Source organism: Vespula pensylvanica, chromosome 5, assembly GCF_014466175.1.
Source record: "Vespula pensylvanica isolate Volc-1 chromosome 5, ASM1446617v1, whole genome shotgun sequence".
NCBI lineage: Eukaryota > Metazoa > Arthropoda > Insecta > Hymenoptera > Vespidae > Vespula > Vespula pensylvanica.
The window spans coordinates 9,089,737-9,104,783 of NC_057689.1; the positions used below are offsets into that span (position 1 = coordinate 9,089,737).

Consider the following 15,047-nt stretch of genomic DNA (forward strand, 5'->3'; position numbering starts at 1 on the left):
ATATATATATATATATATATATATATATATATATATATATATATAATATAGTAAATTTAATTTAGTATAGTAACTTAATATAGTATCTTAATCCTTTTACAATTGAAAAAAAAAACGAAAAACAAAAAGATTTCTAATGCGTTCGAAAAGGATCTAGCCCCGCAGTTTTATTGGTCTAATTGACATTTTATATAACCTACCTCCTCCAACTCCCCCTCCCTATTTATTTTCCTCCTACTCTTACTCCTGCTCCTTATCATCATCCACCTTCTCCTTCTCCTACTACTTCCCTTCGTCATCATTCTTCACGAAATATTTCTTACTTTTTCGCTGGCGTAGATCGTACGTTCTTCAGCTCCATTTCTTTATTTGCCGCGTTGTTCTTCTCTGCGTTGTCCTGCGCGTTAGGCGGCGAATTTTGCGGATTTAGAGGCCTCGTGACCGGAAGAGTTGCCGTGTTGTCACCCGCGGCTGCCGCCTCAACCTCCACGGTGGCGACTTTACAATCTCCACCACCGTCCATCGTGTGAATTGCCTTCTTATCTATTTATCGCGTATCGTAAACGATTTTTAAAAGACGTCCGTACGTTTTTTCGTTCTTTTAGAGTCGGAAATAAGAAGGAGCAATAAAATTGATCTATATAAATATATATATACACATATATATGTATATAATATATGTATATAATATATTATATATATAAATACATCTACATATATATATGTATATAATATATATATATATATATTTCTTTCCTATATAAATAGGAAAGATAAAGAGAAAAAGAGAGAGAAAAGAAAAGAAAGAAAGGAATATGTAAGGTGATCGAACGATTGAGAATGATTAGGCCGCCATTTTGGTGAACGCCTCGATATTCGAAGATATTTAAAGATGAACGAAAATATTAAACGTTATATAAATTCGATAAAAATATTCTATCGTTTCGTATGAAATAAAAATAAAAGAAAGAAATAGAATAGAAGAAAGGAAGAAAAAAAATAAAAAGAAGTATTATAAACTTTATCAAAAAATATACTTTTTGAGTCAAAGAAAAAATTGCGAGCGTCGATTGAAGGAGAGGGAGGAGAGAATTAGAGGGGTAGAGAGTGTATGTAAGGACAAAGAAAATAAATAATTTGCGTTGAACCGAGGAACTACGCGTAGGAGGCGAGACGACGAGAGTCGGTGCGAGAGTCTGAAAGATACGAGAGATACTTCGAGCGAACCCTTTCGCGCATACAAGGTTTGAGGTCTCTATGGGAGGAGGGTGAATAGAAAGAGGGATTTGCAGGTAGCCTGGAAGCCAACGAATCCGTTTTCTCTTCGACTACCGACGATGAGGATGGTTAAACGAACGAGCGGGTTGGTGACAAAAAAAAGAGAAAGAAGATGAAAAGAGAGAGAGGGAGAGTGAGAGAAAATGAGAAAGAAAGAAAAAATGAGAGAGCGAGAGAGAGAAAGAGAGAGAAGAGGATCGGTAAACGAAAGAGAAAGGACTATCACGAAAGTGTCTCTCTGATCCCGCGCACTTGGTCGAACGAGCTAATGGAAAATCCCGTGCGCACGACCGAACCTCTCTCAACAACCTGGAAGGATCAAGCACACTCTCTCGCTCGAATGATCGACGACGGCGACGACGACGACAATGATGATGATGATGACGACAACGACGACGACGACGATGATAATGATGACGACAACGAGAACACACACCTAATATACACTCTCTATCTCCCTCTCTCTCTCTCTCTCTCTCTCTCTCTGTCTTTCTCTTTCTCTCTTTCTCTTTCCCTATCTTTCTCGGATACTCGTGTCGAGAACGAACAAACGAACGGACATACGAACGACGTTCAACGAAGAAGGCTCACCTGCTGGAGGTGGTTAGTTGAAGGTACTCGCGGTGACTGCACCCAGGCTTCGGCGGAGGAAAAGGGTGTGAAGCGTAGAGACGGAGAAGGGATAGACCACGCAAGGGGACACAGAATCGAAAGCAGAGAGAGAGAGAGAGAGAGAGAATGAGAGAGAGAAAGAGGAGAATATATACGGAGGGGATGAAAATAGAGAGAGAGAGAGAGAGAGCAAGAGAAGAGGAGAATGCTAGGAGAGAGTGAGAGAAATAGGAATAAAGTCAAGCGAATGCGCGAAGATAGAACGACGGAGAGAGAGAGAGAGAGAGAGAGAGAGAGAGAGAGAGAGAGAGAGAGAAGAAGCGAATGAGCGAGCGAGTGAGTGAGCAAGCGTGTGAACGAGTGAGACAGACTCTATGTTATCAGAACACGATGAAATGGGGGTAGAATCACGATCGCCGCCCCCAGCATCCCGGAGACTGAGGCTAGCCGGGAGGTCTCTTCCCGGGCAGACTTGAGCTTCTTGCACAAGCGCACTAGCTACGAGAGAGCTTTCGTCCTATATAGATAGTTAGAGAATGAGAGAAAAAGAGAGAGAGAGAGAGAGAGAGAGAGAAAGAGAGAAACAGCCGAGTACAACGACGACATTCGAACGACGACACTCTCCTCCCTAACCCCTTACCCGTACAGATCGTGTTGGACTCCATCGAGAAATCTACCAACCTCCCTCTTTATCATTTTCTCTCTTTTTCTCTCTCTTTCTCTCTTTCTTTCTTTTCTCTCCCGTTTTCATTCTCTATCTCTCTTTTTCTCTCTCTCCTTCTTCAATCCACGCTCGTAATATATCCGGAGGTAGGTACACCGAGCTCTTTGTCCCGATGAATGTCGGCATTGAGATTTCAACGACATCGTACACTCTTTTTTGCCACCCCCTCTCCTTAGTTCTCTTCACTTTCCTCCTACTTTTACCCTCTATGCGTTCAACCCTTACGCATTGCGTCTATGCAATACGGCCTACTAACGTAAATACTTCAAAAGACAGTAATAAGATGGGCGATACGTTCGTTCATTCGTTCCTTCGTACGACTCCTTTTTTCTAACAAATTACGCGCATATTTTTCGAGAACTCATGGTTGATGTTCAATCATTATCGTTCGATCATAGAGTCAAATTATATCACGGATCACTCGAAACGATTTTTCGACGATAACACGATATCAACGAATAAGAAAGAAATTTGAATTCGGGCTCCATATCTGCCCTCTATCCTTCCCTCGATTCCTATAAAATTTTGCTATATAGTACTTACATTCGACTATCAGATTAAATTCGAATTTTGAAAGAAAATGTAAACGGGGAAAACGGTGAAAGTTTGTCTGATTTCAGCTTTATTTTTCTTTAACGAGTTTTCTTGAAAAGCTAGGATAACTCAGCAACATTTAGTCGATTCCAGTAATCGTTACTCTCTTTCCTACAACGGGAAGATCTTTCTGTCTCTCTCTCTCTCTCTCTCTCTCTCTCTCTCTCTCTCTCTCTCTCTCTCTCTCTCTCTTTCTCACGAGATGGTTTAGAGAGGGTGCTGCCGTTAGTAGGAACCAGGATGAGGCGGTGGATTCGAGTAGAGTGACTAGGTGGGGGGTGGGCGTTAAGAGGTAAAAGGGGTAACCGCTCCATGCTTCTGCGACCCACTGACCCGCTCGATAACGCTGCCACCGAGGTGACTGACCTTACTCTCGTACAAAATTCTTATCGTTTGCGATGGGTAAGCTCGTGAACTCAAAGCTCGACCCGATTCCATTTGCGATCGTTTCACCATCATCGGATATCCCATGCCGACGATATTTGATATCGTTAAGGCCCCTAACATCGATTTAACAAGATTCCTTTTACCCTGCGGACATACTCTCAACTCTTTTTTCTCTAACCCACATTCTTCTTTTTCCTATACAAGCATCGCCTTTAAGAAAGAGAGAGAGAGAGAGAGAGAGAGAGAGAGAGAGAGAGAAAGGTAATATCAATTCGAAAATATAAATATTCTTGTCATCAGAAATTAAAGATTAAGTCGTTATCTAGATTTTAGATTTTCCATATTACGCAAACAACAAGTATATATATATATATATATATATATATATATATATACATATATATTTACAACTCGATCATGAGTAATTACAAAGTAACAGATCTGCAATCGTATTTCTTTAGTGGTAATCTAGTTTGTGGAGTGTAAACTAGTACAGTACCGTATATATAGAATTTTTCTATCCGTTGTAATATCGCGTTTCAAGGATTACGAAAGAGAGGAAGAGAGAAAGAGAGAGAGAGAGAGAGAGACAACGCTCACGCACTACGAGTATTGATTTCGACTGTCGCTCGCAGTGCTGCCACGATTCCGCGTCTCTAGAACTAAGTTCCCGGACCCATTGGGGAGAGGTCATTGAAAAAAAGACGTACAAAATAAAAAAAAGGACGTTTTTCTTTTTCCCTCGTTTAATTTTTCTTTTTTCTTTTTTTCATTTTTCTTTACTTTTCTTCGCGCTCAAAACACTGTTCTACCTTTTAGAGCAAAAGCATTTTAATACCTACATTGAATATCGCGAGAGAGAGAGAGTGAGAGAGAGAGAGAGAGAGAGAGAGAGAGAGAGAGAAACACGAGATGTGATAAAAAAAAAAGAAAAAACGTAGTACATCTGTCGTTTTAACGAGTGTGAATCTTTCACTTCAATGTCCTTATAAAATTTCCTACATCTTGACACACATTCTCTCGTACTCCTAGTGGAAGTATTTAATATAACGATCATATCATGGTCACAAGATTCAAGACGAGCAATGTAATTGATTTTTGCAGAAAACTTGAAACAAAAACTTTTCATGAATTCCGCGAACGATAATTTATGATCAATATTTATAGATTGATGAGAACGAAAGAAAGAAAAAATAAGAAAAGTAGTTCGACGATGAAATACTACGGAACAACAAAGGAATAAATTAATATTGGACAAATATCGACTGACTTATTTCGTATAAATCAACTTATTAAAGGATAAGACATAAGATAATGATTGAATGGGATCATAATTCTAAGTTGGAGATCGTCCTTGTGTGTATTACGATACATTTGATAACGACACCGTTCGATTTCTACTATCACGCGTGAAATTGTACTCTATTTATGTAATGCTAGACACGATAGTATTTATAGATAGTTGATTTTGTTCTATGCTGAATATATTATCGTTATATACAATTCGATAAAAAATTATGAATTATATCGAAACAACATTCACATATATATTATGTATATAGTATATCATAAACAAATTATATATATATATATAGATGTATATATATGTGTATGTATATATATATATCGTGAATCTTGCGAGTAACCTCGAGTTCGCAAAAGTCATAAATAGATTTAACTAGTTCGCAAGAAAGGAATCACCCTTTACATAGCAAATTCGAGACTAGTCGTATGACTATAATTAGCGTGTTACTAAAACCGTAACAGGGGAAGGCTTTAACCTGTACGCTGAGATCGTAAAACGCACGACTGGCTTAAGGAAGTTTGACTGGCTATTTCGAGTTTACCCCTCTAGTATACCAGAAACTTATTCGTGATAACGAACGCACTTGAATTTCGATAGGTTTCTGTGTTACCACGTGGCTAGGTTGTATATCTTTCTAATGCCTCATTCCAGTCAACTCGTTTATACTCTTATATCGTAAAAAAAAAGAAAAGAAAGGAAGAAAACGTTTCTTCTTTCGTGTGTTTAACCTCATTCACTCGTAGAATTTCCTTTCCTCGTAAACGTCTTATCTCATATAACCATATTCCGTAGCTTCGATCCTAGAGATAAACGGACGCAGTTATACTGAAAAAAAACTCGTATCAACGTATAAAAACCTGTAAAAGAAATGAATTTCGTCGAAACATTTCTCGCAAACGAAAAAAAAAAGAAAAAAGAAATGTGAATTTTCGAATTAATCAGCATTCCCATAACATAATTTCATCCCAGCGTGGTAGTTCGTTCTTTGTGAAAATGGGGAGACACACACACACACACACACACAAATATAAATACTTCGGTGAAGTAGGTATGTAAGTACTATGAATATTCGTAGAAACAGTCATTTTACTCACTTAGCGTTCTTTGGCAACATGCCATTCGACGGTCCGGTGTGCGTTGGGGTAAGGCAGAGGGGTTGATTGTTCGCATTTTGTGGAACCAAGGGTTGCCTCGCGTGAGCCGGTGATGTGTGAGATCCGTAACCATCGGAGTTAAGCTAAAATATTATACAGAAACAATTATATAGAAACAATTACTATTTTAATTGATGCCGATTACTATTCCTTAAATAAAATATTTAATTTAATATGGATTTTTTACCTTAACGACGGTGCCGATCAATGAGTCTGGTGGCATTTCCGGTGGATCCGGTATAACACCTGGATTCGTATGAGCAGGATAATCGTTGTGAAGATTCGCCTCCTTAACGGGAGTACCTCCGTCGAGTCTTTCCATGTCTAAGCTGTCTGTCGGTGTCGGTTGTGAGAGCAAACGCTCTTTCATCTCGTGAAGATATGGACACCGTTGCATCTCTTCAGAGTCGTTAGTAGTTCTCTGACGATCTGAAATAATTAATTAATTAATTTCTTATATACCGAATCTACGAACTTACTTGGATGGATATAATATACATATATATGTGACAACGATTAGAAAGGATGATCCTTCTTTCACATCGATTCATTTTTAATAACATGTAAAATACAGAAAGAAAGAAAAAAAAGAAAAAGAAAAAGATGAATTTATCGTTCGATCGCCATTGACGTTACTACAGAGTGAGAGAATTAGAAAAAAAAAGAAAAGAGAAAAAAGAAACTTTCCTTCGTACATTCTCCGGAGAGCGGAGAAATTGCGATCGTAAGTGAAAGATCGGCAGGTTTCAACGGTGCTCGATCGCTTGTATAATAAAGATAGACAATCCTCCGTTCGATAGTGAAATGATATACGATTCGAAATTGCGTCGATGATGGTTGCGATATATACGGCACTTAAATTACTTCGTGACAACCCTGAGAGATTCTGTGAAATACGTCAAAACTCGGCCAATGCGATCGAGATTGTATTACGAACGATCGTATATGTGTGTGTGTGTGTGTGTGCGTATGTGTATGTATGTACACTGTGTGTATGTATGATACTGAGTGTATGTATGTATGTATATATGTATATGTATATATATTGATATCAAGATACGCGAAATTCTTGCCTCGTTTTGTGAAGAATCTTAAAGTAAAGAAAGAGAAGGTGAAAAGGAGGAGAAGGAGATTGATCCTATCTTGTCATTCCTATCAAACGATCGACACTAAAGTATCTTTATAATATGAAAGAATCGTTTACGATGAGCAACAAATATCCCTTTATCACTTACGTATGCGTATCTATATACAATATTTTTTTCGTAAATAACAAAAAATCAAAATGGAACGAAGAAAAGAAAATACATTCTCCGATGATGAGATTATTTCGATAAGGAAAATATTTCCAATGATTTTTTCGTCTTACGTACTCGCCATAGTCACCGAATCACCCATCGCATTGCTTATAATATCTAACATAAAAGACTATTTAATTGATAGTAGATTCTAAATAATTATCGCAAAATGTCCTTGAAAAATTGATTGCAAATTCAAATTGTCGAGAAAAAGAGAGAGAGAAAAAGATAAAACTGTATATCGCGATGAAAATCCGTGCGATCAATCGGTACGGATCGGGCGGGCGGGCGGTCGGTCGATCGATCGATCGAGTCAGGTCGGTCGATCGATCGAACGTGAACAAACGAACGAACGAACGAACGAACGAGCGAGCGAGCGAGCGAGCGGATCGGTAAAGACGAACGATCGAAAGGCGATCGGTTTGTTACTGGAGACCGAAGGAAGAGACTCATCGCTGTCGACTCGTTCCATACTCTCTCCCCATACCGGTGATCGCCAAACATGGCGCTACGATCGGCACGGTCCGCTCTAACGCGCGTCACGTGCTCCATCCGTCCATCCTTCGTGTGCATTAACGTCGTCGTTTCGTCGTCATGTCATGTTCATTGAACTAACGAAGAAGACAGCCGTCACCACTACCACCATCACCATCTTCACCTCCTCTTCCTCCTTGTCTTCCTCCTTCTTCCTCCACCTCCACTTTCTTTCACCTTCCTTTTACTACTCTCCTTTTTCGCCATAACTATCCTTCTCCTGTCTACTACGTGTTTTTGATCTTCCGGTCGGCCCCAGGCTACGGTGAAAAGAAACAACACGGAAGAGATGTCTACCTACGTTCTACCGTGAGAAAACTCGATCCCTCTCGGAACTATAATACTACCGTAGACGAGATTGACGATCGGCGAAATTCGTTCTTTCAAATTGCAACTGGATTAAATCGATACGATTTACAAAAATATTAAGGGAAAAAGATAAAAAAAATAAAGATAAAAATAAAAAATACAAGAGATAAAATAATAAAAAAAAAGACGAGAGAAGACTAAGAACAAGAAAAAGAATAGGAACAATAACAAGAAGAAATAATAAGAAGAAATAAATAAAAAAGATATTCTACAATGAGAGGGAGAGAGAGAGAGAGAGTGAGAAACAAAAAGAAAGGCAGAGCCAGAGAGAGATAGAGAGAGAAAAAGAGATGAGAATGGAGATAGAAAGAGGGAGAGAGAGATAAAGATAAAGATAAAGATAGAGAAAGAAAGAGAAGATAACCGACCTATCCGTAAGCAGTCGCTTTACCCACTGGAAGCTCCCTGCAAGCTCTCGCGTGCAAGCTCCCTTCCTATATATTTAGAAATCCGCGCGTTCGTCGGCGACAACGGCTTTAATCACGAATCCACGTATGTACCAGGCGAGGTGGATATTTCTCTCTCTCTCTCTCTCTCTCTCTCTCTCTCTCTTTTCTGCTTTCGATGATTCCCCCCTTTTTTCTTTCTCTCTTTCTCTTTCTCTTTTTTCTTCTTCTTCTACCATACCTCTCCCTCCCACCTACCACCCCATCCATCCCGCTTCATCCTTGTTTCTATTCGCGTGTACGACATGTTCGCTCGCTCGTGCGCTCGTGCGCACGCACGAGACCGCGACGACGAAACGACGACGACGACGACACAAGGGAAACCATGTTGAAGTCACACGTGTGAGCTCGCTCGACAAATTCGGATTATTTCTCCCTTTTCTTCTTCCTTCTCAATTCACCTCGACGTTCGTTCATTCGTTGGGCTCGTTTGTTTGATCGGAAGCAGAATCAGACTCTTTTTCTCTCTCTCCCTCTCTCCCTCTCTCTGTCTCCGTCTATCTGTCTGTCTTTCTCCCTGTCTTTCTTCTGGTGCTGACAATCCGAGTAGAGAGGAAAAGAGGAAAAGCGAATCGATCGAAAGGTCCACGCGCGCGATAATAGATTCACGTTTAGGTAGACCACCAAACAACGAAGAGAGAACCGATAAAAGTTTAAAAGAATGAAAAGAGAAATGCTATTGTCGTTTCTTCACAATTTCTACCAATCTTTATCTCTCTCTCTCTCTCTCTCTCTCTCTCTCTCTCTCTCTCTCTCTCTCTCTCTTTCTCTCTCTTTCTCATTCTTTTTCATCGATCGATCAAATCGCGACGCAATCCACCGATATAATCTCAGCTTAACAACGGGTCTCTCTTTATTTCTATCTCTCTAACTCTTGCTCTTTTTCTCTCTTCTCGTTCTAACGAACGAAATAAACTTCTCCTTCTTCATCATCAATCTACTTTTATATTTTCACCGATTAATATTTCTCCTTCTCTTTCTTCCCCTCCTTTTCCTCCTCCTTTTTCTCTTCGGTCCACATACCTTCATAGATTTTCCCGCGGAACGTGGAATCTCGTGTTATAATTTTCAGGGAAGGCCGCGAGCTCGAAAGTGTGCTAACTCTTGCGATCAATAACCTTGCCGGCAGACCATTTCGAACGGCTGAACTTTCAAACATTGTTTTTAAATATTTATGTATACGTATATAATTCACTCGGATATATTAATATCGTTATTTACTGGTTAATTCCTTTTTTCTTCTTTTTCTTCTGTCCCTTTTGTCTTTTATTATTATTATTATTATTATTATTATTATTATTATTGTTGTTGTTGTTGTTGTTGTTGTTATTGTTATTGTTGTTATTATTGTTCTTGTTATTATTGTTCAAATTAAAAAATCAATCATTTCCCATTCTTATTGAATTTCGTCACGTATTTTAAACGCATAAATGACGTTCATGTGCACTCGCGTACGAAAGCACGTAAGTAAGTACGTAGATACGTGTGTGTTAGCACGACAAAAGGTTCTCGGGATATCGTGCAGCGAGCTATTAGTTGTAACAAAGGACTCCTTCCTAATTAACCAGGAAGCGTAATGCTCGTACCGAATGTAGGTTACATTATGTCACCGGAGCAACACGTACCGGAGTGGAAAGCGCACGCGCGCACGCGACCGATAGACGAACGAACGACACTTGCAAGGACGTCGACGTTGTCCGACGAATATATATGTATATGTATATATATATATATATATATATATATATATAGAGAGAGAGAGAGAGAGAGAGAGAGAGATCTTCTTTTCCACTATTTTCTACCAGCTATTCTTGTACAACGCCTACAACGAATGACGATAAGGTAGAACTCGAATATGTTGGTTAGATAGCTTTGATCGTTAAAAGATCGATTGTCTATTTCTTTACGGACCAAATTAACAACCAATGAAATAGAAATAGAAGGTAAAAAGAGGGAGATAGATACAAAATAGAATAAACAAAAAGAAATATTAATATAACATTAATAATCTGAATGTAAACGTATTTGAAACACAAAATGGCACGATGACAGTAGTTACGATACGAAATTTTTGTTTTGCTTATTGTTTATCAAAAGCTCACCCCAGAGCGTATATCTCGAAGATACACTTTCGTTTGAAACGAACGAAATCACATCACGAGACTCGTTCACATGTACTCGATGATATTTCTAATCTCGTTGATATTTTGATACGAACGATTGCTTATTATCGAACATTTAAAGTATCGAGAGACAAAAAACTAAGAAGAAGAAAGATTAAAAGGAGAAGATTGAGCAAAAGAGAGAAGGAGTAAGAGATGAAGACAGTAGAAAACCGGTAGAAAAGGTCATAGAAATGAGGTGACTAAAGGTTCGCGCGTAGTAGTAGAATTACGAGAGAGAGGGAAGGGATAAGTAAAACGTTCGCACTCACACTCGTATACACATACACACCTATATACACATATACACATTCACAATGGACACGCACCTAAAAGAGTAAAAGAGTGAGAAAAAATGAGAGAGAAAGAGAAAGAGAGAGAGAGAGAGAAAGAGAAAAAGAATGAGAGTTATAAGGGTGGTAGAGAGGTTAAAGCTTCTCCCTGGGATTGCACTTGGCGTCACAACAAACTGAAGTCGGAAGTGTGGCTGCGGATCGATTCGATGTGCCGGTCGGGGACCTCGAAAAACGGCTACTCGGCTGCTCGAGGTGTGCTGCCGCGGCAGCCGGCACACGAAACACGGCCAGACTGCGTGGCGACCACCTGTGAGCGTCCCCAGCGGCGCCGGCGTCGCGACGGCCACTGTCGCGCCATCGACCGGCCATCATACTATAAAGAAAGAGAGAGAGAGAGAGAGAGACGCGTCGTAAATTCGAAAAAAGGGGGATAGAGAAAGAGAGAGAAAGAAAGAGAGATCAATTTTGCGTGCCGATATTTCGATTGATAATTACGATTCGATAGTTACCTATTTCTTGTTTTATCTTTCTATTCTTAGTTTTTTCTTTTTCTGTTTTTTTATTTTTTTATATAAATGTCACTTAGAATTATGTTAATTTTTTTTTTTATTTTGTATTAGTAATATATTTTAATACCTAATTATCTAAATAATTATGTTCCATTGACTTTTTCTTTTTCTTTTTAATTTTTAAATATCACTTAGAAAATAATTTACTACGTAAGTATCTAATATGAGCATGTTCAATTAATTAGTATTTTAATTATGGACTAGTATACCGAGTAAATATTTTTTAATATCGCTTTTCGTGTTATTGCAATATAAAAACGAACAGTAATTTAGTATGGATGCATTAGCGCGTATTTTCACTTTGTTACCGTTATCGCATAAAGGATATCCTAATTATTTTCATATTTCACTAATCCAACCAATTATTATCTATGTACCTTGCGAGAAGATATTATCTGAAATAAAATAGAAAATATATGCGTTCTCAAAACGTTCTGTGAACGAAAAAAGAAAAAGAAAATAGATCGTTATAGAGACGATATAAAATCGAAATAAAAAAAAACGCATAGAAAAAAACTACTTTGTTCTATGGATTTTTGTGAAGGAAAGGAAAAAAAAAACAAAAAGAAAAGAGAAAAGGAAAAAAAGAAAAACAGTAATGATTTTTCGTTACAAGACAACGACGTTACAACTTTCTGCGTTGCCAACTGAGAGCAGATGATCGTTCAACGAAGGACGTCGCTCGGATCCATTATCCAGATTTACAATGGACACTTACGTATTATCGCCCATGTTTTTCTTCCTACACACACACACACACATCTATACATATACAAAAAGAAAAAGAAGAACAAGAAGGATATATACACACTATTCGAACAAAAAGTTAGAAATACAAATGAACTATATGCATAACTATCTAATAACTTGTTTGTTGTACACTCACATCGCTCGATTTCTTACCTCCATCGCGTTCGTCGAGGTAATTTTAATTTTTTCACGGAGAACAAAAAAGAGAGAATAAGAGAGAGAAAGAGAGAGAGAGAGAGAGAGAGAGAGAGAGAGAGACAGGAGAACAATGACGACGATAAGTCGAAAGTAGTTCACTTCCTCGACGCACTTCACGTTCGATTTAATTAATATTACTTAACGGTTAAATAAACACCGATTGAAAGTATCTGTGCTAATTCTTTAATTAAATATCGCAAAATGACGAAATTAAATATATAGACAATTATGAAGGAAAAGTACGAGATACGACACGTACGACGATTCGTGCGCGAATAATCGTGTAAGTACCTTGCATGCGATGGTTATTCGCGACACCACCTTCCTGTGCACGTAATCCTTTCTCTTAACCATTCGCTTCTCGAATATCTGTAACTCGACGTTCGTAGAAAGGTGTGACTAACACATTCCCGATCTTGATTCCGTAACTCATCTCCCCCGTATATCTCATTCGTATTATCTTTATCGTTTAATGGAATTTTATACGTGAACTAACTGTTATTGCTCCGCCGGGGGGCACGTGATCCCGCGAAATTCAAATCTTGGATTAAAAAAATATATTAATTCTGACCAAAAAAATTTTTTTACGATTAAAGTTATTATTCTTCCCTTCTTTTTTCTCTTCCTCTCTCTCCATACACACACACATATAATATATATTCTCACCCTATCGTTATTTTCAAGAACGTTTTCGCTTGAATTGAGACGTGAGCACGAACAAAGAAGAAGCGAAAGCAAAATAGTTCCGGCTTCCTAAGGGACTTCAAACACCGAATCTTTGTTCTTTGAAGTTCGGCGTGTCGATGCGTCTTTCTTCGCCATTAGGTTACGGGAAGAGATGCAAAAGAGAATCTATAGATATATGTGTACTTGTGTACGTTATATAGAGAAAGAGAAGAAGATAGAGAAAGAGAGAAAGAAAGAAAGAAAAAAAAAGAAGGCAAAATAAAAAGGTTTACGAGGCCGAACAAGCTTCCCTTTTTCTTCCCTCTTCATGGTCAACTTCCATTTCGGTTCAATGTCATGCTTTGGTGAACCCAGTTGGGACATTCTCTGATATAAATGTATATGCGTATATATATGTGTGTATGTGTGTGTGTGTGTATGGTATGTATGTAGATACATAAAAACGATCAGAACGCGAACTTTTATTTTTTTCCGACCTTAATCTCAATTTTTAGGTCGCGACGCAAAACGCTGTTGCGTGATAAGTTCAAGGATTTTTAAAAAAAATAAGAAACAAGATGGCTAATATTTCTTCGTTGGATATCCTTAATTGATATGGTTTCTATGTGACATTCGAAAGATCTAAATGTAACATAGTTAATTAATTCAATCGTTGAAACGTCGAAATTCTAGTTCAAACAAACTTTCAATCGATGAGAAACATCTTTCCTCGTTCTCTCTCTCTCTCTTTCTCTCTTTCTCTCTTTCTTCTTGTCTCTCTTTCTTTCTCTCTAAAATGTTACAACACGAGGTGATCGAACTTGCCATAATAATATTGTCCGCTTATTATGGCCACTGACGATGCGTGTGACACACGCGACCAACTTGAAAATCGATAAGGAGGGTTCCATAGAAATCGTTTCTCCGGAAAGTCACTGACCACTAAACGTTACAAAATAATAATAATAATAATAATAATAATAATAATAATAATAATAATAATAATAATAATAATAATAATAATAATAATAATAATAATAATAACAACAACAACAACAACAACGGCGACGACGACGATAACAATAACAACAACAACAACAACAATAATGATAATAATAATAATAATAATTATTATTATTATTATTATTACAATAACAATAACAATAATAATAATAAGAAGAAAAAGAAAGAAGAGATCTCGTGATCGACTTATTTACTCTTTTTTTTTTATTTTTCTTTATCTATTCTTTATATGAAATAATGCTAAATTGATCGAGAGCCAAACCAAGAATTTTTCAATTGGCGACGATCGTTTTAAAAAACGTACGAGATAGAATGGACAAAACGAGAAAGAGAGAGTGTAAGAAAGTAAAAGACAGAAATAGAAAGACACAGAGAAGAATGAGAGAGAGAGAGAGAGAGAGAGAGAGAGAGAGAGAGAGAGAGAGAGAGAAGATAACTCCCGTCTCTGCCTTACCTTCGTGTCATAAAAGAAAGAGAAATCGGAAATACATTTTTAATCGATCGATTTCTAATACATTGCAAATAGTGCGCGTCATCTTATAGAAAGGCGGGAAAATTTATCGAAATACGTTAAAGAAGAAGGACGACATCGGCGCGAAAATAAAAACGTAATCTCCCCTAATCATCTTTTCTCCCTTCTCTCTCTCTCTCTCTCTCTCTCTCTCTCTCTCTCTCTCTCTC

General features: G+C 38.0%; 1 protein-coding gene across 12 annotated transcripts in view; it reads right to left on the reverse strand.

The window, feature by feature from the left end:
* LOC122629517 (proton channel OtopLc) overlaps positions 1-15,047 on the reverse strand; it is a 22,930-nt gene that overhangs the window by 7,050 nt on the left and 833 nt on the right. Inside the window, exons 1-3 of one of the 12 annotated variants that reach the window (XM_043813016.1) lie at positions 10,805-11,224; positions 6,243-6,484; positions 5,996-6,138 (exon numbers count right to left, since the gene is read on the reverse strand). In XM_043813016.1, coding sequence (XP_043668951.1) covers positions 5,996-6,138; positions 6,243-6,452 — 353 coding nt within the window. In that variant the 5' untranslated portion in view covers positions 6,453-6,484; positions 10,805-11,224. Of the gene's footprint in view, positions 1-323; positions 638-1,714; positions 2,399-5,995; positions 6,139-6,242; positions 6,485-7,840; positions 8,005-8,624; positions 8,811-9,725; positions 9,969-10,804; positions 11,225-15,047 lie in introns of those variants that run through there. The other 11 variants (XM_043813015.1, XM_043813018.1, XM_043813019.1 and 8 more) reach the window with 11 other exon arrangements.